This window comes from Nerophis ophidion, linkage group LG09, assembly GCF_033978795.1.
Source record: "Nerophis ophidion isolate RoL-2023_Sa linkage group LG09, RoL_Noph_v1.0, whole genome shotgun sequence".
Taxonomy (NCBI): domain Eukaryota; kingdom Metazoa; phylum Chordata; class Actinopteri; order Syngnathiformes; family Syngnathidae; genus Nerophis; species Nerophis ophidion.
Genome location: NC_084619.1, coordinates 6,414,752 through 6,438,823, shown reverse-complemented (window position 1 = coordinate 6,438,823; position 24,072 = coordinate 6,414,752). Strand labels below are relative to the sequence as shown.

The 24,072-nt window shown below is 43.9% G+C and overlaps 1 protein-coding gene and 1 non-coding gene across 3 annotated transcripts in view; both read left to right on the top strand.

The window, feature by feature from the left end:
* Positions 1-24,072, top strand: part of pprc1 (PPARG related coactivator 1) — a 37,405-nt gene that overhangs the window by 11,725 nt on the left and 1,608 nt on the right. Inside the window, exons 4-12 of one of the 2 annotated variants that reach the window (XM_061910161.1) lie at positions 1,264-1,341; positions 1,428-3,228; positions 7,433-7,486; positions 18,538-18,598; positions 18,813-18,880; positions 18,988-19,624; positions 19,704-19,901; positions 19,984-20,056; positions 20,131-20,252. In XM_061910161.1, coding sequence (XP_061766145.1) covers positions 1,264-1,341; positions 1,428-3,228; positions 7,433-7,486; positions 18,538-18,598; positions 18,813-18,880; positions 18,988-19,624; positions 19,704-19,901; positions 19,984-20,056; positions 20,131-20,252 — 3,092 coding nt within the window. The remainder of the gene's footprint in view (positions 1-1,263; positions 1,342-1,427; positions 3,229-7,432; positions 7,487-18,537; positions 18,599-18,812; positions 18,881-18,987; positions 19,625-19,703; positions 19,902-19,983; positions 20,057-20,130; positions 20,253-24,072) is intronic. The other variant, XM_061910162.1, reaches the window with a different exon arrangement.
* On the top strand, positions 20,309-20,447 carry LOC133559777 (small nucleolar RNA SNORA50). Its single transcript, XR_009808276.1, has one exon. It is a non-coding gene; the product is annotated as a small nucleolar RNA SNORA50 (small nucleolar RNA).

Here is a 24,072-nt window from a genome sequence, read left to right as displayed (position 1 = left end):
CTAGATACCCACATTTAATGCGAAACAAACACTTACCAATCGACGGATTTAAGTTGCTCCAGTGTCACGAGATGCGAAAGTCCTGATCGTTTGGTCCGCACATTTTGCCGGCGATGCTAATAAGGCAGCCGTGCTATGGGCCACTTCATTAGGTACACCCACGCTACGGCCGAATAGCGTCAATAGCTATTCGCTCAATAGCTTCAGTTTCTTCTTCAATTTCGTTTTCGCTATCTGCCTCCATACTCCGACCATCTGTTTCAATACATGCGTAATCTGTTGAATCGCTTAAGCCGCTGAAATCCGAGTCTGAATCGGAGCTAATGTCGCTATATCTTGCTGTGGTAACCGCCATGTTTGTTTGTATTGGCAGCCCTGTATGACGTCACAGGGAAATGGATAGTGAAAATAAAGCACTTTAAAGCTTTATTTAGGGATATTCCGGGACCGGTAAAATTTTGAAAAAAACTTCAAAAAATACAACAAGCCAGTGGGAACTGATTTTTATTGTTTTTAGCCCTTTTGAAATTGTGATAATGTTCCCCTTTAAGTCTTCATTTGTTACCAGATCCGCACCTTTTTTCACGTACGGCTACGTTAGCAGCTAACGTTAGCCACGCCGCTACCTCTCGGCTGGGCGAGGGCATGTATGTGACGTATGGCGTGACAGTTGTGACGTATGTAAGAATGTGCGCCTGCTTGTCTGTGAGGAGAGACAGGAAAGAGCGAGGAGAGCCTGAATGCCCGCAGCTATAGCAACTGCGTGAGAACGTATACTCGAATATTACGATATAGTCATTTTCTATATCGCACAGAGACAAACCCGCGATATATCGTATATATCGATACATCGCCCAGCCCTAGCTGTGATGCATATATTTTCGTTAGAAAGGCAAATCAAATGTATACGTCCTTTTAAAATAAATCTGATACTGTTAGGTGACAGATCAATAGGCACATCCTAGTTTTCACCCAGTTTTCAGTTCCAGTCTGGTTGTCTGTTCATTGATCTGCCCAACCTTTCGCCCCCCCGTAACACTGGCTTTCCCATGTCGACAGAGCCTAAATTCAGAGTTTATGTACATTGCCGAAGCATGTAATAATTGCTAAAAAAAAAAAAGGAGTATGATCAAGAGATCTGTTTCATCCTACTCCTTTTTCGGTCATGTTGAATTGTGCAAATGTAACCGTGCTGTTCCTTGCAATGTCAAAGTAAACTTAACCATTACTATAATTTGCACCTTGCTTTTGTTCCCATTGTAGCTCAGAAGATTACTGTGTGTGCCACTGTCCCCGTCAGAGAAGGACTCTTTCAGTACAAGACCCCAGTCAACTGGAAAGGTAGCCATCTCAGCACTTAAGCAATGCATTCGCTCATGTCGCATACATGATTTTGTAGTAACATCTTCCCTTCTGTCTGCACCCAGAACCTCCCTAGAATACCAATGGATTCACTACAGAGAAGCGACGGAGAGGAAGAGGACGCAAGCTCGCTCACTCTGAGCCCGGGAAGGCACGGTTTACCTTCAGACTGGGAAGGATTGGCCCTCCCGTTTCCTGTCACCTTTGATCAGGAGAGCGACAACGGTCTTCCAGTCAGCCTCGGGGACTTTGTCAGACACATGCACCCATACTGCATGGCGCTTTGTTTGGAGAATGACGAGGGGGTGCAGATGTTGCCAGAAGGGGGTATCTTGCTGGAGGTGGTGGATCAAGGGGAAAATGGAGAGCCTATCCTGGCTGTCCCAGACATGGGCCTTCAAGGTCCTCCGCCACTCGATAAGTTTGCAGGGGACGAAGACGTAGCCTCTGACACGTCCGAGCATATAGTTGTTGACGACGATGATGTTGTCAATGTGCTCTGTAAAGCTCCAGCAAATACTCAAAGTACCTGTTCTGATAAGGTGATTAACACTCAGAAGAAAGAGACCATGGCCAGAGTACCCTCCCGTAAAAAAAAGAAAAAGAAGAAACAATGCCCTCCTGATCCTGTCCCGGGAAGGGTTCTGAGAAGTGCTGCCTTGAGAAATCAAACCGTAGAACTACCCCAAAAACCTGAAAAGAAGCGAATCCGTAAAGAAAAGAAAAACAAAATCCCAAAAGCTTCAGTTGCTCCTGTACCTGCTGCTGTAAAACCTGTGAAAATAAGTTGCCAAAGTAAAACCCAAGTGGAACTCCATACCCGGGAAACAAGTGTTGCTGCTGCTACGTTTGTGAGACCTAAACAGGAAACTGGTCCAACAAAAGCTGGTGTTCCTGAAAGTCCAGTCACCTCCCCACAGTCTAAAGAAACGGCTCAACCAGTATCCCAAGCCCCCAGTGAGGGCTCCAGCCCACCACCGTTGGTGTATCCAAGCAGCCCTGCATCTGCTTTCAACATCCCCGCATTGACTGTGAATGAGCCCCTCCCCCCGGTGACCCCCGCGCTTCCAGAGCTAAAGCCCAAGTCCCTCAGTTTAGCCGAGTATCGACAACTCAGACGGCAGAAGAAGCCCGTCTTGTTGGAAAAGCAAGGCGACAACAGCACCAAGTGGCCCAGCCTTCCAGAGCCCCCCAAACAACTGACCCCAATACCCTGCCTGCCTGACCCCAGCCCCAAGGATCTTCGGCGGTCCACCGCCCAGGCTGTGAGGGACGTGGTCGATATCAAACCTGCCTGGCAGCCGCGGGGACCCTGTGCCCCGCCCACCCCGGAGGCACTTTTGGTGCCACCAGCCTACATGGTTAAATCAGCCAACAAATCCGTCACCGCTGTTTCTAAACAATCACAAGAGTCACAAGCACGCTCACCACCACAAAAACCTTCAGTTAGTACACCTGATCTTGTCACCCCCCAGCCACACACTTCTAAATGCCAATCCGGGATGCAATCACCTGAAATGAAGACCGTGCCTAAACTTTCCGACGCGCCTTTTGGTAAAATCTCTCCTCCGACCAATTCTGAGATGGCGTGCTCTGCTGTAGTTCCTGTCCCACAGAAGACCCCTGTTATCCAGAATGCGCCAGAGCTCGTACTTACCACTCCTACCACTTTAAAGGACCTCGGCACGTCTGCAAAGTTCCCGGCAATTAATGCCAAACATTGCTCCGCTCCTCCCTTGGCCTACCAGATCTTTAACCCACAGGCTGCTGTGCTTAAAGCAAATAAGAGCGTGACTACACCAGTGGAACCTCTAACAGCAAAGAGCCCCACACAGGAGTTGATTGAGTCCTTCACCAGTGAGATAGGTAAGTTGGACAGTTTTACACCAAAGTCAACAATAGGAATTTTTTTATAACAGAAACAAATGTAAAGGTCCCATATTATACAAACCCTGTTTCCATATGAGTTGGAAAATAGTCCATCCATCCATCCATCCATTTTCTACCGCTTATTCCCTTTTTTGGGGTCGCGGGGGGCGCTGGCGCCTATCTCAGCTACAATCGGGCGGAAGGCGGGGTACACCCTGGACAAGTCGCCACCTCATCGCAGGGCCAACACAGATAGACAGACAACATTCACACTCACATTCACACACTAGGGCCAATTTAGTGTTGCCAATCAACCTATCCCCAGGTGCATGTCTTTGGAAGTGGGAGGAAGCCGGAGTACCCGGAGGGAACCCACGCAGTCACGGGGAGAACATGCAAACTCCACACAGAAAGATCCCGAGCCTGGATTTGAACCCAGGACTGCAGGAACTTCGTATTGTGAGGCAGACGCACTAACCCCTCTGCCACCGTGAATAGTGTTTGATGTAAATATAAAGGGAATCCACTGATTTGCAAATCCTTTTCAACCCATATTCAATTGAATGCACTACAAAGACAAGATATTTGATGTTTAAACTCATAAACTTATTACATTTTTTTGCAAATAATTATTAACTTAGAATTTCATGGTTGCAACACGTGCCAAAGTAGTTGGGAAAGGGCATGTTCACCACTGCGTTACATCATCTTTTCTTTTAACAACACTCAAAAACGTTTTGGAACTGAGGAAACTAATTGAAGCTTTGAAAGTGGAATTCTTTCCCATTCTTGTTTTATGTAGAGCTTCAGAGCTTCAGTCGTTCAACAATCCAGGGTTTCCGCTGTCGTATTTTACGCTTCATAATGCGCCACACATTTTCAATGGGCGACAGGTCTGGACTGCAGGCGGGCCAGGAAAACACCCGCACTCTTTTACTACGAAGCCACGCTGTTGTAACAGGTGGCTTGGTATTGTCTTGCTGAAATAAGCAGGGGCGTCCATGATAACGTTGCTTGGATGACAACATATGTTGCTCCAAAACCTGTATGGACCATTAATGATGTCTTCACAGATGTGTAAGTTACCCATACCTTGGGCACAAATACACCACCATGCCATCACAGATGCTGGCTTTTGAACTTAGTGCCTATAACAATCCGGATGGTTATTTTCCTCATTGTTCCGGAGGACACCACGTCCACAGTTTCCAAATATAATTTGAAATGTTGACTCGTCAGACCGTAGGACACTTTAACACTTGGCATCAGTCCATCTTAGATGAGCTCGGGCCCAGCGAAGCCGGCAGCGTTTTTGGGTGTTGTTGATAAATGGGTTTTGCTTTGCATAGTAGAGTTTTAACTTGCACTTACAGATGTAGCGACCACTGTAGTTACTGAGAGTGGTTTAATGAAGTGTTCCTGAGCCCATATGGTGATATCTTTTACACACTGATGTCGGTTTTTGATGCGGTACCGCTTGAGGGATCAAAGGTCCGTATTATCGTCTGTTAAGTGCAGTGATTTCTCCAGATTCTCTGAACTTTTTGATGATTTTACGGACCATAGATGGTAATATCCCTAAATTCCTTGCAATAGCTCGATGAGAAATGTTGTTTCAAAACTGTTTGACAATTTGCTTACAAAGTGGTGACCCTCACCCCATCCTTGTTTGTGAATTACTTAGCATTTCATGGAAGCTGCTTTTATACCCAATCATGGCACCCACCTGTTCCCAATTAGCCTGGAGAATGTTCCAAATAAGTGTTTTATGAGCATTTCTCAACTTTATTAGTATTTATTGCCACCTTTCCCAACTTCTTTGTCACGTGTTGCTGGCATCAAATTCTAAAGTTAATGATAATTTGCACAAAAAAAAGGTTTATCAGTTTGACATTCAAATATTTTGTCTTTGTAGCATATTCAACTGAATATGGGTTGAAAATGATTTGCAAATAGTTGTATTCCGTTTAAATTTAGATCTAACACAATTTCCCAACTTATATGGAAACGGGGTTTGTACTATGTTCCAAGTACATAAAATAGGTCTCACAACATTGTCCAAATATTTAATGCAAATAAAAAACTTTTGTTTAGTGGGGCAAGAGCATATGCAAATGTTAGCAACAAGGGATGTGACAATTATTCGGCCACCGATCAGTATCAGACGATTTTCTTGAAAAAGTAATCAATCCCCATTGTCCTATAAACCAGATTACAGATATCGATCCCTTATGGCTGAAATTGTATTTATTTTAGTCTCCCGGCTGACAAGCTTGTGTATTTTATACAAAGTGTGGAGTCATCCTCATAAGTTAATAATGGCCTCTATTACGGAAAATAAACTGCATTTCTTAATATCGTATGTATCGTTATCAGGTAGGATTATTACTAGAAGATGGGGATAAACATTTTATACATTAAAGGCCTACTGAAATGAGATTTTCTTACTTAAACGGGGATAGCAGGTCCATTCTATGTGTCATACTTGATCATTTCGTGATATTGCCATATTTTTGCTGAAAGAATTTAGTAGAGAACATCAACGATAAAGTTTGCAACTTTTGGTCGCTAATAAAAAAGCCTTGCCTGTACCGGAAGTCGCAGACGGTGACGTCACAAGGGTGAGAGGGCTCCTCTCGTCCTGACATTGTTTATAATGGAAGCCTCCAGAAGCAAGAGCTATTCAGACCGGAAAACGACAATTTCCCCATTAATTTGAGCGAGGATGAAAGATTAGTGGATGATATTGATAGCGAAGGACTAGAAAAAAAAAAGGCGATTGCATTGGGACGAAGTCAGATGTTTTTAGACACTTTTACTAGGATAATTCTGGGAAATCCCTTATCTTTCTATTGTGTTGCTAGTGTTTTAGTGAGATTAAATAGTACCTGATAGTCGGAGGGGTGTCTTGAGGCCAGTGTCTGAGGGAAGTCGACGGCAGCTGCATGGCTGATCTCCGGTAAGAGGCGACTTTTTACCACAATTTTCTCAACGAAACCTGCCGGTTGACAAGTGGTCGGGATCCATCGTAAAGATTCACCTCCGGGAATTTTAAACAAGGAAACACCATGTGTTTGTGTGGCTAAAGGCTAAAAGCTTCCCACCTCCATCTTTCTACTTTGACTTCTCCATTATTAATTGAACAAATTGCAAAGGATTCAGCAACACAGATGTCCAAAATACTGTTTAATTGCGCTATGAAAAGAGACGACTTTTAGCCGCAAATGGTGCTGCGCTAATGTTTCCTCTACAGTCCGTGATGTTTTCAACAAGAAACTCAGCGGGAAATTAAAAATGTGTAATTTAGTAAACTAAAGCGGCCGTATTGGCATGTGTTGCAATGTTAATATTTCATCATTGATATATAAACTATCAGACTGCGTGGTCGCTAGTAGTGGCTTTCAGTAGGCCTTTAATTATATTAATATCTTTATTTTTTCTATATATTTTTGGTAGGGGGGTAAGGTTTACAAATCATAATAGAATAGAATTATTGTCTAGGCATAGGACTTTGAGGGCAGAAATGCTCTCAATGTATTATGGATAGTCGTGATTGATTTCGTTTAGTTATAGTGCACTGTTGCCTTTGTCAAATAATTGTATTTAAAGAGAATGAGGAAGCGGTTGAAATATTGTTGATTTTGGTGAACTGTCAATAGCACTAATCAGAAATAAATAAAACATTTACAGTTAATACATGGGATCGGTATTTACTCATAGATGATTGGAATAAAACCCTGATCTTTACGTCCTTACTAGCAACTCTAGCATAGTCATGTGAGCTACAGTGCTAACTTTACAGCAACATACTAGGTTATCTTAATTTTTGAGGAAAATAATCTATTATACCACTCCCAAGACTATAGCTGACTAAAGGATAGTTAGAGCTCCAGGCTTCTTTTTAACATGTGCAGCAAAGCCGGTTTTTAGAAGGCAGCTGTACTATGCTGGGCACCATTCCTTCACCAAGTTGGCCACATCTGAGGTCCTCTCCAAGGTTTCTCATAGTCAGCATTGTCACTGGCGTCCCACTGGATGTGAATTCTCTCTGCCCACTGGGTGTGAGTTTTCCTTGCCCTTTTGTGGGTTCTTCCGAGGATGTTGTAGTCGTAATGATTTGTGCAGTCCTTTGAGATATTTGTGATTTGGGGCTATATAAATAAACATTGATTGATTGACTGATTGATAAATGTATTTGCAGGTATAGAAGCTGCTGATCTGACCAGCCTGTTGGAGCAGTTTGAGGAAACGCAAGGTGAGCAAAGTGGTTCCTGTTATTTATGTTTTTACTTGCATTTGTTTTAAAGCAATATAAAATCAAGCAGCCATGTTCTTGGCCTGCAGTAGTCGGTCACATCTTTTAAAGGGGAACATTATCACCAAACCTATGCAAACGTCAATATATACCTTGATGTTGCAGAAAAAAGACCATGTATTTTTTTAACCGATTTTCGAACTCTAAATGGGTGAATTTTGGCAAATTAAACGCCTTTCTGTTTATCGGTCTTTTAACAATGACGTCAGAACAGGACATCATCAAGGTGACCCACCCGCCATATTCATTTTCACATTACAAACACCGGGTCTCAGCTCTGTTATTTTCCGTTTTTTCGACAAATTTTTGGAACCTTGGAGACATCATGCCTCGTCGGTGTGTTGTCAGAGGTTGTAACAACACTAACAGGGAGGGATTCAAGTTGCACCACTGGCAAGAAACCTGAATTGAATTTGCCAGAGTGTCTGCACATTTTACCGGCGATGCCAAGACAGACATGGCACAGAGATGTATGGATAACCTGCAGATGCATTTGCAACGATTAAGTCAACGAATTCACAAAGGTGAGTTTTGTTGATGTTGTTGACTTATGTGCTAATCAGACATATTTGGTCACGGCATGACTGCCAGCTAATCGATGCTAACATGCTACGCTAATCGATGCTAACATGCTATTTACGCTAGCTGTATGTACATTTGAAACTACTTACAGTAGGACAACTGTCCCATCGCTTCTACACAATACCGTATTTTTCAGACTACAAGCCTATGCTTTAAACCCGGCGGCTTATAAAACGGCGCGGCTAATTTATGGATTTTTCTTTGCCAACGGCCATCATGTTTTTAATCCAACAAATTAGAGATGTCCAATAATATCGGACTGCCGATATTATCGGCCGATAAATGCTTTCAAATGTAACATCGGAAATTATCAGTATCTGTTTCAAAAAGTAAAATGTATGACTTTTTAAAACACTACTGTGCGGAGTGGTACACGGACGTACGGAGAAATACATGGCACCAATAAACCTTAAAGGCACTGCCAATCGCATAATATCTACGGCTTTTCACACACACAAGTGAATGCAAGCATACTTGGTCAAAAGGCATACAGGTCACACTGAGGGTGGTCGCATAAACAACTGTAACACTGTTACAAATATGCGCCACACTGAACCCACACCAAAAAAGAATGACAAACATTTCGGGAGAACATCCGCACCGTAACACAACATAAACACAACAGAACCCCTTTAAGCACTAACTCTTTCGGGATGCTACAATATACACCCCCTCCTACTCATACCCCAAAACCCCGCCCCCCAAACCTCCTCATGCTTTCTGAAGGAGAGCATGTCCCAAATTCCAAACTGCTGTTTTGAGGCATGTTCAAAAAAAATAATGCCCTTTGTGACCATAATGATAAATATGGCAGTGCTATGTTGGCATTTTTTTTCCATAACTTGAGTTGATATATTTTGGAAAACCTTATTACATTGTTTAATGCATGCAGCGGGGCATCACAGCAAAATTGGGCATAATAGGCGTGGCGCAGTGGAAGAGTGGCTGTGCGCAACCCGAGGGTCCCTGGTTCAATTCCCACCTAGTACCAACCTTGTCACGTCTGTTGTGTCCTGAGCAAGACACTTTACCCTTGCTCCTGATGGGTGCTGGTTGGCGCCTTGCATGGCAGCTCCCTCCATCAGTGTGTGAATGTGTGTGTGAATGGGTAAATGTGGAAGTAGTGTCAAAGCGCTTTGAGTACCTTGAAGGTAGAAAAGCGCTATACAAGTACAACCCATTTATCATTTATTTATTTTAGATACCCACATTTAATGCGAAACAAACACTTACCAATCGACGGATTTATTTTGCTCCAGTGTCACAAGATGCGAAAGTCCTGATCGTTTGGTCCGCACATTTTACCGGCGATGCTAATAAGGCAGCCATGCTATGGGCCACTTCATTAGGTACACCCACGCTATAGCCGAATAGCGTCAATAGCTTCAATTTCTTCTTCAATTTTGTTTTCGCTATCTGCCTCCATACCCCGACCACCTGTTTCAATACATGCGTAATCTGTTGAATCCCTTAAACCGCTGAAATCCGAGTCTGAATCCGAGCTAATGTCGCTATATCTTGCTGTGGTAACCGCCATGTTGTTTGTATTGGCAGCCCTGTATGACGTCACAGGGAAATGGACAGTCTCATCGCAAATAGCGAAAATCAAGAACTTTAAAGCTTTTTTAGGGATATTCCGGGAGGTGTAACATTTTGAAAAAAACTCTGAAAAATAAAACAAGCTACTGGGAACTGATTTTTATTGTTTTTAACCCTTTTGAAATTGTGATAATGTTCCCCTTTAAGTTGCTTAATATAGATCAGGCCTGGGCAATTATTTTGACTTGGGGGCCACGTTTAGGGAAAAAAATGTGTCTGGGGCCCGGTATATCTATTTTTAGGAACACTAATACAAAACCTCACAACAATGTCTGATTGAGTGTTAAAAACATGACAAACCGCCTTAAAACGTAATGAAATTTTAAATTTTTCTATGAAGGATAAAACACTGAGTATTGACAAAATATGAATGTCACACCCCCTTTCGATTGACACATTTTAGAATCAAGTGAAACACAACAAAAATGCAACAAACAGTGAAATATGAACATGAAGGGTACAAAATAAACCCACCTACTATCTGATATATCTGATACATCACTAAGCTTTTTGTTGTGAAAATCTCCTTCCGCGTCTGTGGACGTGACGTAGATTATCATAGTAACTCATTAGAATACCATAGTAACTAATTAGATTACCATAGTAACTGGTATATCATCCATAAGCACATATTTCAACCATTGAAATACTTTGTATTTCGATCAGTGCCAGAGCTTGGTCTGCATTGCCGGCAGTAAGTCGAACACATTTCCAGTGAGGCTGTCCTTTGTCACCGATTCTGTTCATAACTTTTATGGACAGAATTTCTAAGCGTAGTCAAGGCGTTGAGGGGTTCCGGTTTGGTGACCGCAGGATTAGATCTATGCTTTTTGCAGATGATGTGGTCCTGATGGCTTCATCTGACCGGGATCTTCAGCTCTCACTGGATCGGTTTGCAGCCGAGTGTGAAGCGACCGGAATGAGAATCAGCCCCTCCAAGTCCGAGTCCATGGTTCTCGCCCGGAAAAGGGTGGAGTGCCATCTCCGGGTTGGGGAGGAGACCCTGCCCCAAGTGGAGGAGTTCAAGTACCTAGGAGTCTTGTTCACGAGTGGGGGAAAGTGGATCGTGAGATCGACAGGCGGATCGGTGCGGCGTCTTCAGTAATGCAGACGTTGTATCGATCCGTTATGGTGAAGAAGGAGCTGGGTCGGAAGGCAAAGCTCTCAATTTACCGGTCGATCTACGTTCCCATCCTCACCTATGGTCATGAGCTTTGGGTCATGACCGAAAGGATAAGATCACGGGTACAAGCGGTTGAAATTAGTTTGGGTCTCTCCCTTAGAGATAGGGTGAGAAGCTCTGCCATCCGGGAGGAACTCAAAGTAAAGCCGCTGCTCCTCCACATCGAGAGGAGCCAGATGAGGTGGTTCGGGCATCTGGTCAGGATGCCACCCGAACGCCTCCCAAGGGAGGTGTTTAGGACACGTCCAGCCAATAGGAGGCCACGGGGAAGACCCAGGACACGTTGGGAAGACTATGTCTCCCGGCTGGCCTGGGAACGCCTCGGGATCCCCTGGGAAGAGCTAGACGAAGTGGCTGGGGAGAGGGAAGTCTGGGTTTCCCTGCTTAGGCTGTTGCCCCCGCGACCCGACCTCGGATAAGCGGAAGAAGATGGATGGATGGATGGAAATACTTTGTATAGTATTGGAAAACATGACACCACATCATATGGGCAGCTACACTTTCTATTTTAAAAATCTAAAAAAATAATATGGGAATGCGCGGCGGGCCAGATGTGGCCCCCGGTCCTCAATTTGCCCAGGTCTGATCGAGATGAAAGCAGTGTCAGTTTTCTGTGGCGATTAACAACGAGAGGGGAGAAGCATGTGATACTGTAACTCTTGACTGCCTTGGCTGGAAGCATTTTATGACGCTGTGAAGGTCCACTAACAAAGTTAGATGCAATATTTCCACAGGTTTTTGTTTTTTTAAGTGAAGTTTTCTTATCTGAGATGTGTTCTGTAGGGCAGCAGAGGAGCTGCTTTGTGCTGTGGAATTCTGCTTTGTCTGCGAATTCATTTAACTCAGGGGTGCCCACACTTTTTCTGCAGGCGAGCTACTTTTCAATTGACCAACTCGAGGGGATCTACCTCATTTATATATATCATTTATATTTATTTATTTATGAAAGAGACATTTTTGTAAACAAGTTAAATGTGTTTAATGATAATACAAGCATGTGTAACATATAGATGTCTTTCTTTCACGAAGACAAGAATATAAGTTGGTGTATTACCTGATTCTGATGACTTGCATTGATTGGAATCAGACAGTAATGATGATAACGCCCACATTTTCAAATGGAGGAGAAAAAAAGTTGTCCTTTCTGTACAATACCACATGAAAGTGGTTGGTTTTTGGCATCTAATTCATCCAGCTTCCATACACTTTACAAGAAAAACATTGGCGGCAAATTCCGTAGCTTGCTTGATTGACATTCACGGCACCCGAGGGTCTTGTGAGATGACGCTGGCTGCTGCCAGTTCATTATTATGAAAAAATGACAGAGAGGAAGGCGAGAAACACTTTTTATTTCAACAGACTCTCGCGCCGTCCCTTCCGTCAAAACTCTAAAGGCCAACTGCACATTTCCTATCTTCACAATAAAAGCCCTGCTTCATGCTGCCTGCGCTAACAAAATAAGAGTCTCGGAAAGCTGGCGTGCACAAGTGATGTGCACGCCAGCTTTCTGAGGGATCGCTTGTGCACGCCAGTTTTCCGAGACTCTGTATTTAGTTAGCGCAGGCAGCATGAAGCAGGGCTTTTATTGTGAAGATAGGAAATGTGCAGTCGGCCTTTAGAGTTTTGACGGAAGGGACGGCGCGAGAGTCTTTTGAAATAAAAAGTGTTTCTCGCCTTCCTCTCGGTCATATTTTCATAATAATGATCTTGCAGCAGCCAGCGTCATCTCACAAGACCCTCCGGTACCGTGAATGTCATTTAAGTGACGTCTTGGTGAAGATTGATGATCACTAATTTTTAGGTCTATTTTTTTTAAAAGCCTGGCTGGAGATCGACTGACACACCCCCCGCGGTCGACTGGTAGCTCGCGATCGACGTAATGGGCACCCCTGGTTTAACTCTTGCTGTGCTGTCTTTGTTAATGGGCGTAAAAGGCTCAACGTGTCGGGCAAAGGGAGTCCTCACTATGTTTCCATGCATTAAATTAGTCTAAGTTCTCAAATAGTTAGGTTATTTTGTGTTTTCACACCTAAAGTCTTATTGTCCATGCATGCTGTCTAATGCTACTATTGGTCGGACGCTGTGTGCCTCCCGTACACTGGGAGGTAGGGCTGGGCGATATGGCCTTTTTTTTAATATCGCGATATTTTGTAGGCCATATCGCGGTGCACGATATGTATCTTGATATTTTGCCTTAGCTTTGAATGAACACTTGATACTAGGGCTGTGAATCTTTGGGTGTCCCACGATTCGATTCAATATCGATTCTTGGGGTGACGATTCGATAATATATCGATTTTTTTTTATTCGATTCTCGATTCAAAAACTATATTTTTCCGATTCAAAACGATTCTGTATTCATTCGATACATAGGATTTCAGCAGGATCTACCCCAGTCTGCTGACATGCTAGCAGAGTAGTAGATTTTTGTAAAAAGCTTTTATAATTGTAAAGGACAATCGTTTATCAAGTGATTGCAATAATGTACATTTGTTTTAACTATTAAACGAACCAAAAATATGACTTATTTTATCTTTGTGAAAATATTGGACACAGTGTGTTGTCAAGCTTATGAGATGCGATGCAAGTGTAAGCCACTGACTTTTATTTTTATAAATGTCTAATGATAATGTCAATGAGGGATTTTTAATCACTGCTATGCTGAAATTCTAACTAATATACTGATACTGTTGTTGAAAATATTCATTTTTGTTTCACTACTTTTGGTTTGTTCTGTTTGTTGCTCTGTTTATTGCAGTTCTGAGTGTTGCTGGGTCAGGTTTGGTTTTGTAATTGGATTGCATTGTTATGGTATTGCTGTTAAGTGGTTTGTTGGATTGATTAAAAACAAATTTTTTTTTAAATTAGAATCGGTTCTGAATCGCACAAAATAAACGATTCGATTCGTATTCAAATCGATTTATCCCCACACCCCTACTTGATACATATAATCACAGCAGTTTGATGATTCTATGTGTCTACATTAAAACATTCTTCTTCATACTGCATTACTCTTTGCTCATTTTAAACTTTCATGCAGAGAAGGAAATCACAACTAAAAAATCACTATTTTCATACGCTGTTGATCTGGAAATGTTTACCTCGGCATTTTGATGGTGTGGGCGTGTGGCACCGAATGGAGATGTTGATGTACGGAGTAAGCACTCTTCATTCTCTAGCAGGTGACTTTTCAAATGATGCTTCATATTAGCAGGAATGCTACTTTTTTATAGCAACGCTTTTGCCCCACACTTGACAAATTACGGTTGTCTGTTCGACATATTCCCACTTGAAGCCGAACCACCGCCAGACGGTGGACCCCTTGCTGTTTTTCTTGGGAATTCATTTTTCCTTCATTTGTTACCAGATTGGCACCTTCTTTCTCTCGTATTACCGTTAGCATCACAGCTAATGTTACCCATGCTGCTACCTCTCTTCTCCACAAATGCGTATGTAAGAAGGTGTGCTTGTTTTATCTCTCTGTGAGAAGGAGAGACAAGAAAGCATGAGAAGAGCCTGAAGTGTAATACCCGCAGCTAAAAGCAACTGCGTGAGAACGTATACTCGCATATCACGATATAGTCATTTCCTATATCGCACTGAGACAAACCTGCAATATATTGAGTGTATCGATATATCGCCCAGCCCTACTGGGAGGTACTTAATTCAATCAATCAATCGTTTATATAGCCCTAAATCACAAATGTCTCAAAGGACTGTACAAACCATTACGACTACGACATCCTCGGAAGAACCCACAAAAGGGCAAGGAAAACTCACACCCAGTGGGCAGAGAGAATTCACATCCAGTGGGACGCCAGTGACAATGCTGACTATGAGAAACCTTGGAGAGGACCTCAAATGTGGGCAACCCCCCGCTGCTTTATTTCCGTGTTCTACTGTGTGACTGATCGCCATGAGTTAAAACTCTGCACGCCTCCCGCAGTCATATATCCCAGCATGAACAGCGCGCTTTTTCTACGGGGGAAAATAAGGTCGACTGCTGATTACTGTGCTTGCAAGACCTCTTGTGGCATGTTTAATTCGGACACTGAAGAAGAAAAATTCGAGGGATTCGTGGATGAGGAATAACTTAATAAAGTGAGCTTTACATGTTTATTTTGTGTGTTGTGTTGTGTGACATTAACGTTTGAGCAACGTTGAGTTATTGATATATTGTTAATGCTTTGCACTATTTCGAGACGTCATTAAAGGGGAACATTATCAGCAGACCTATGTAAGCGTCAATATATACCTTGATGTTGCAGGAAAAAGACCATATATTTTTTTAACCGATTTCTGAACTCTAAATGGGTGAATTTTGGCGAATTAAACGCCTTTCTGTTTATCGCGCTGGAGGCGATGATGTCAGAATGTGACGCCGCCATTTTCAACACATTGTAAACATTGGGTCTCAGCTCTGTTATTTTCCGTATTTCGACTATTTTTTGGAACCTTGGAGACATCATGCCTCGACGGTGTGTTGTCGGAGGGTGTAACAACACTAACAGCGAGGGATTCAAGTTGCACCACTGGCCCCAAGATGCCAAAGTGTCTGCCGCCAGACCCCCATTGAATGTGCCAGAGTGTCTCCACATTTTACTGGCTATGCTAAGACAGACATGGCACAGAGATGTATGGATAACGTGCAGATGCATTTGCAATGATAAAGTCAACGAAATCACAAAGGTGAGTTTTGTTGATGTTTACTTCTGTGCTAATCAGACATATTTGGTCGCGGTGTGACTGCCAGCTAATCGATGCTAACATGCTACGCTAATTGACGCTAACATGCTATTTACTGGCGGTGCTAAAGCAGACATGGCACAGAGATGTATGGATAACCTGTAGATGCATTTGCAACTATATTACATTTCCTTCCACCCACATTTAATGCAAAAAAAACACTTACCAATCGACGGATTTAAGTTGCTCCAGTGTCAAAAGATGCGAAAGTCCTGATCGTTTGGTCCGCACATTTTACCGGCGATGCTAACGTAGCTATTCGGCCATGCTATGGCTATGAATAGCGTCAATAGCTATTTGCTCAATAGCTTCAGTTTCTTCTTCAATACTTTCATACTCCAACCATCTGTTTCAATACATGCGTAATCTGTTGAATCGCTTAAGTCGCTGAAATCCGAGTTTGAATCCGAGCTAATGTCGCTATATCTTGCTGTGGTATTCCCATTGTTTGTTTACATTGGCAGCACTGTATGACGTCACAGGGAAATGGATAGTGGTTTCGAAGATAGCAAAAATAAGGCACTTTAAAGCTTTATTTAGGGATATTCCGAGACCGGTAAAATTTAGAAAAAAAACTTCAAAAAATTTCAACAAGCCACTGGGAACTGATTTTTATTGTTTTTAACCCTTTTGAAATTGTGATAATGTTCCCCTTTAAGGGAGTCAGTGTCACTGCTGTTGTCTAGCAGTTCAGTGACAATTCCTGCTTTCCTGAAATCATGTCTCTCAATAGGAGCCATTTTGGGGTCTTTACATTCAAACGCACAAATGGAAATGAAACGGCACGGCCTGGCGCAGTCATATATCCCAGCATGCACCGCGGGCTTCTTCTTCTAGGGGGGAAAATGAAATCGGCGGCTGCTTACAGTAGTTGTGAGACCTGTTGTGGCTCAATATTGGTCCATATATTAGGCGCCCGGGATTATAAGGCGCACTTTCAGCTTTTGAGAACTTCTTAGGTGCGCCTTATAGTGCGGAAAATACGGTATTCTCTCATTATACCTGCTTCATTCTCTTCTATGATCTCACTTGTATTTGTTCTGGAGTCCATATAAAGCTGGCATTGTCTTATTTCCTAAATCTGGTTTTTTTTTTCTGCAATCGATTCACTTCAAAATGTTCCATTCTTTTAATTAGTGAATTAATTAAACAGTGTCTTCTTCACTCCAGTTGTTGCCTATGTTTTTATTGAATGGTATAAATGGGTTGTACTTGTATAGCGCTTTTCTACCTTCAAGGTACTCAAAGCGCTTTGACACTACTTCCACATTTACCCATTCACACACACATTCACACACTGATGGAGGGAGCTGCCATGCAAGGCGCCAACCAGCACCCATCAGGAGCAAGGGTGAAGGGGACGGCGTGGCGCAGTGGGAGAGTGGCCGTGTGCAACCCGAGGGTCCCTGGTTCAAATCCCACCTAGTACCATCCTCGTCACGTCTGTTGTGTCCTTGAGCAAGACACTTCACCCTTGCTCCTGATGGGTGCTGGTTAGGGCCTTGCATGGCAGCTCCCTCCATCAGTGTGTGAATGTGTGTGTGAATGGGTAAATGTGGAAGTAGTGTCAAAGCGCTTTGAGTACCTTGAAGGTAGAAAAGCGCTATACAAGTACAACCCATTTAAGTGTCTTGCTCAGGACACAACGGACGTGACGAGGTTGGTACTAGGTGGGATTTGAACCAGGGACCCTCGGGTTGCGCACGGCCACTCTTCCACTGCGCCACGGGTTATGTCCCACTCGTTGAGACGAGCGCATGTGCGATATGATGGGTCCCCGCCGGAGCGATCTGGTTTTCAATCGCATAAATACAGGTGTATTAGTCTTGACTTTTCAAAGATCAAAGGTGATCAGATTAAGGTGTTTCCATGTGTTGTCGATTGTTTATTCTGAGCATTTTTGTAAACAAGTTAAATGTGTTTAATGATAATACAAGCATGTGTAACACATATAGATGTCTTTCTTTCACAAAGACAAGAATATAAGTTGGTGTATTACCTGATTCTGATGACTTGCATTGATTGGAATCAGACAGTAATGATGATAACGCCCACATTTTCAAATGGAGGAGAAAAAAACTTGTCCTTTCTGTACAATACCACATGAAAGTGGTTGGTTTTTGGCATCTAATTCATCCAGCTTCCATACACTTTACAAGAAAAACATTGGCGGCAAATTCCGTAGCTTGCTTGATTGACATTCACGGCACCCGAGGGTCTTGTGAGATGACGCTGGCTGCTGCCAGTTCATTATTATGAAAAAATGACAGAGAGGAAGGCGAGAAACACTTTTTATTTCAACAGACTTTTGCGCCGTCCCTTCCGTCAAAACTCTAAAGGCCGACTGCACATTTCCTATCTTCACAATAAAAGCCCTGCTTCATGCTGCCTGCGCTAACAAAATAAGAGTCTCGGAAAGCTGGCGTGCACAAGTGATGTGCACGCCAGCTTTCTGAGGGATCGCTTGTGCACGCCAGTTTTCCGAGACTCTGTATTTAGTTAGCGCAGGCAGCATGAAGCAGGGCTTTTATTGTGAAGATAGGAAATGTGCAGTCGGCCTTTAGAGTTTTGACGGAAGGTACGGCGCGAGAGTCTGTTGAAATAAAAAGTGTTTCTCGCCTTCCTCTCGGTCATATTTTCATAATAATGATCTTGCAGCAGCCAGCGTCATCTCACAAGACCCTCGGCTGTCGTGAATGTCATTTAAGTGACGTCTTGGTGAAGATTGTTTATTCTGAGCCGAATTATTTGACAAACCGGACTAATTTAGTGCATGGAAAAGTAGTCACTGGAAGTGTTGGTGAACCATGCTCGGTCAATGCAGACAAATGCTACACTTGAACTACCCTAACATCCCACATATCTATTCTATTCCCTTCAGCTAAAGAGCAGCAAAGTGTACCGGAGGTCTGTGGTAGAGCAGCAGCTGTAGGAAACTCGAGGTGAGTTACCCTACAGCCCCTCACGCTGCTCTGTGGGAGTGATGAGTCAGACCTGTGTATGTGTACATTATGTCGGTGTGACTCTACCCATTGCCAAGACCTGCCGCTAATGTAGGCCTTGGAATGGCCTCCCCGGCGTTTGTTTAGACATGATCTACCAGCATTGCCTCTGTGTACACGCGGGCCGTACTAACCCTTACGTTTACTTTTTTAGTGCTGAATTTGCACGTGAAAGAAGTGTCTTGGAGCGTGTCCGAGCCAATGATCTCTCAAGCCCTGCAGGTAATTAACTTAAAAACAGTTTTCTGGTATTTGCTGCTCTGTCATAACGAGCAGTCAACATCCCCCAGAGTTCAAGTATAATATTGGCGCACTTCTTTTGTCTTTAGCCCTCACTCCTCCAGCCACTCCTCCACACCAGATGTGGAAACCTCTGGCTCCTGTGGCTCTATTGGGGAAGACCAAAGTTCCACTCTCCAAGACTATTCAGATAGATGCCCGCCCTTTGCCGTCGTCCAGATTTCACAGCAAGCCTACCGCGGCTGCTGCCCCCGTCTCACCCGATGTGGTGTGCATGGACCACGACTACTGCCTTCCCAGCAAAGGCAACGGCGAGCCGGGCAAGCGTTGGAATGTCAAACAGCAGACTTTCATCACAATCAAACCCATCAAGCCCCCTGCTGCCGCCACTACGGTCACCCTGGAAGCCGCCTCCCAGTCCAGCACCCAAGCACCAGAAGCTCTGGGGAACGGGGTGGAGGGCTCCTCTGTTCTGGAGACCCCGGAAGCCTCTCCAGCCTGGCAGGAGAACGAATCCACCTTCAAAGAAAGCGCCACCAGGAAGGGGCATTTTGAGAGGTCGTACGGCTGTCACGCTGCCTCTCGCACCCCCAGCCCCACCTCAAGCACCAAAGAGAGGGGGAGAAAACGAAGAGTCCGACGTTCTCCGTCGGTGTCCAGCAGCTTGGAATCCGACTCCCGTTCGTCTCGATCTCGGTCTAGATCCCACTCACCGCCCAAGAAAAGGTCACATCCCCTGTCAAAGCAGAATATCCACATGTGATTTTGGCTTGAGGCTCATCATACCTCCTGCTTCCTTCTCTAGGTATCGTCACCGCCGCTCTCGAGGCAGATCCAGCTCCACCTCACGTTCGTCTTCTCGGTCCTCTGTGTCCTGCTCACCACCCAGGAGGAGAAGGTACTCGTATTCCTCCTCTCACTCCGGCTCCTGGAGTCGCTCCAGATCGCGGTCACATTCTCCTCAGAGATGTGCGACGTGGGGTCGAAACGGAAGATTGTACAGGTACAGTATTGTTTTACATTAGGAGAGCTTCCTGTGTGTTTTTTTTTAATTTATTTTAATAAATGTGTTTTTTCTCTTTCAGCCCCTCGTATCGAACCACTTATGGACATCGTGAAAATACAGAGGATACAAAGAGACGCAAGGAAAAAGCCATTGTAAGTCGCTTGTCAATCACGTTGGAGTTTTGTGTGGGATTTGAGATTGATTTGTTTTGATTCTCTCCATAAAGGAAGAGCGACGTGTTGTTTACATTGGTCGAATTCGGGGCACAATGACCCAAAGGGAGCTCAGAGAGCGTTTCTCTTATTTTGGCAAGGTGGAGGATTGTACTCTGCACTTTAGGGACCACGGGTGAATACTCCACTTCTCTTCTATGCTTTGCTTGTTTTGTCTTACTCTGTGGCATGTTGCACTGTTACTGAACCCTTTTGGTCTCATCAGTGACGTCTAGGGTCAAGTTACAGTGCTAAAGCATACACAGGCCTGCTCATAACTGGGGCCTCTTGGACGCATCCCAGGTCGCTCTTTTAAAAGCAGGCTACAGTCTTGAACACCCTTTAAAGGCCTACTGAAAGCCACTACTAGCGACCACGCAGTCTGATAGTTTATATATCAATGATGAAATATTAACATTGCGGCCGCTTTAGTTTACTTAATTGCAATTTAAAATTTCCCGGGAGTTTCTTGTTGAAAACGTCGCAGAATGATGACGTGTACGCGTGACGTCAAGGACTGTAAGGAAATATTAGCGCTGCACACACACACAGCTAAAAGTCGTCTGCTTTAACGGCATTATTACACAGTATTTTGGACATCTGTGTTGCTGAATTTTTTGCAATTTGTTCAATTAATAATGGAGAAGTCAAAGTAGAAAGATGGAGGTGGGAAGCTTTTAGCCTCTAGCCACACAAACACACGGTGATTACTTGTTTAAAATTCCCGGAGGTGAAGCTTTCCTATGGATCAGAGCGGTCAAGCGACCAAATGTCAACCAGCAGTTTTCGGTGAGAAAATTGTGGTAAAAAGTCGCCACTTACCGGAGATCAGCTGAGCTTGTGCCGTCGACTTCCATCAGACACTGGCCTCAAGACACCCGTGTACACACCCCTTCCGACTATCAGGTACTATTAAACTCACTAAAACACTAGCAACACAATAGAAAGATAAGGGATTTCCCAGAATTATCCTAGTAAATGTGTCTAAAAACATCTGAATCCGTCCCAATGCAATCGCGTTTTTTTCGTTTTTTTTTACTTGATTATTTTGTTGATTGGCAACACTAAATGGTCCCTAGTGTGTGAATGTGAGTGTGAATGTTGTCTGTCTATGCCCTGCGATGAGGTGGCGACTTGTCCAGGGTGTACTCCACCTTCAAACATCTGAATCCGTCCCAATGCAATCGCGTTTTTTTTACTTGATTATTTTGTAGATTGGCAACACTAAATGGGCCCTAGTGTGTGAATGTGAGTGTGAATGTTGTCTGTCTATCTGTGTTGGCCATGCGATGAGGTGGCGACTTGTCCAGGGTGTACCCCGCCTTCAAACATCTGAATCCGTCCCAATGCAATCGCGTTGTTTTCGTTTTTTTTTACTTGATTATTTTGTTGATTGGCAACACTAAATTGGCCCTAGTGTGTGAATGTGAGTGTGAATGTTATCTGTCTATGCCCTGCGATGAGGCGGCGACTTGTCCAGGGTGTACCCCGCCTTCAAACATCTGAATCCGTCCCAATGCAATCGCGTTGTTTTCGTTTTTTTTTACTTGATTATTTTGTTGATTGGCAACACTAAATGGGCCCTAGTGTGTGAATGTGAGTGTGAATGTTGTCTGTCTATGCCCTGCGATGAGGTGGCGACTTGTCCAGGGTGTACCCCGCCTTCAAACATCTGAATCCGTCCCAATGCAATCGCGTTGTTTTCGGTTTTTTTACTTGATTATTTTGTTGATTGGCAACACTAAATGGGCCCTAGTGTGTGAATGTGAGTGTGAATGTTGTCTGTCTATGCCCTGCGATGAGGCGGCGACTTGTCCAGGGTGTACCCCGCCTTCAAACATCTGAATCCGTCCCAATGCAATCGCGTTTTTTTCGGGTTTTTTTACTTGATTATTTTGTTGATTGGCAACACTAAATGGGCCCTAGTGTGTGAATGTGAGTGTGAATGTTGTCTGTCTATCTGTGTCGGCCATGCGATGAGGTGGCGACTTGTCCAGGGTGTACCCCGCCTTCAAACATCTGAATCCGTCCCAATGCAATCGCGTTTTTTTTCGTTTTTTTTTACTTGATTATTTTGTTGATTGGCAACACTAAATGGGCCCTAGTGTGTGAATGTGAGTGTGAATGTTGTCTGTCTATGCCCTGCGATGAGGTGGCGTCTTGTCCAGGGTGTACCCCGCCTTCAAACATCTGAATCCGTCCCAATGCAATCGCGTTTTTTTTATTTGATTATTTTGTAGATTGGCAACACTAAATGGGCCCTAGTGTGTGAATGTGAGTGTGAATGTTGTCTATCTGTGTTGGCCATGCGATGAGGTGGCGACTTGTCCAGGGTGTACCCCGCCTTCAAACATCTGAATCCGTCCCAATGCAATCGCGTTGTTTTCGTTTTTTTTACTTGATTATTTTGTTGATTGGCAACACTAAATAGTCCCTAGTGTGTGAATGTGAGTGTGAATGTTGTCTGTCTAAGCCCTGCGATGAGGCGGCGACTTGTCCAGGGTGTACCCCGCCTTCAAACATCTGAATCCGTCCCAATGCAATCGCGTTGTTTTCGTTTTTTTTTTACTTGATTATTTTGTTGATTGGCAACACTAAATGGTCCTTAGTGTGTGAATGTGAGTGTGAATGTTGTCTGTCTATCTGTGTCGGCCCTGCGATGAGGTGGCGACTTGTCCAGGGTGTACCCCGCCTTCAAACATCTGAATCCGTCCCAATGCAATCGCGTTTTTTTCGTGTTTTTTACTTGATTATTTTGTTGATTGGCAACATTAAATGGGCCCTAGTGTGTGAATGTGAGTGTGAATGTTGTCTATCTATGCCCTGCGATGAGGTGGCGTCTTGTCCAGGGTGTACCCCGCCTTCAAACATCTGAATCCGTCCCAATGCAATCGCGTTGTTTTCGGTTTTTTTACTTGATTATTTTGTTGATTGGCAACACTAAATGGTCCCTAGTGTGTGAATGTGAGTGTGAATGTTGTCTGTCTATGCCCTGCGATGAGGTGGCGACTTGTCCAGGGTGTACCCCGCCTTCAAACATCTGAATCCGTCCCAATGCAATCGCGTTGTTTTCGTTGTTTTTTTTACTTGATTATTTTGTTGATTGGCAACACTAAATGGGCCCTAGTGTGTGAATGTGAGTGTGAATGTTGTCTGTCTATGCCCTGCGATGAGGTGGCGACTTGTCCAGGGTGTACCCCGCCTTCAAACATCTGAATCCGTCCCAATGCAATCGCGTTTTTTTTACTTGATTATTTTGTAGATTGGCAACACTAAATGGGCCCTAGTGTGTGAATGTGAGTGTGAATGTTGTCTGTCTATGCCCTGCGATGAGGTGGCGACTTGTCCAGGGTGTACCCCGCCTTCAAACATCTGAATCCGTCCCAATGCAATCGCGTTGTTTTCGGGTTTTTTTACTTGATTATTTTGTTGATTGGCAACACTAAATGGTCCCTAGTGTGTGAATGTGAGTGTGAATGTTGTCTGTCTATCTGTGTCGGCCCTGCGATGAGGTGGCGACTTGTCCAGGGTGTACCCCGCCTTCAAACATCTGAATCCGTCCCAATGCAATCGTGTTGTTTTCGTTTTTTTTTACTTGATTATTTTGTTGATTGGCAACACTAAATGGGCCCTAGTGTGTGAATGTGAGTGTGCATGTTGTCTGTCTATGCCCTGCGATGAGGTGGCGACTTGTCCAGGGTGTACCCCGCCTTCAAACATCTGAATCCGTCCCAATGCAATCGCGTTTTTTTCGTGTTTTTTACTTGATTATTTTGTTGATTGGCAACACTAAATTGGCCCTAGTGTGTGAATGTGAGTGTGAATGTTGTCTGTCTATGCCCTGCGATGAGGTGGCGTCTTGTCCAGGGTGTACCCCGCCTTCAAACATCTGAATCCGTCCCAATGCAATCGCGTTTTTTTCGTTTTTTTTTACTTGATTATTTTGTTGATTGGCA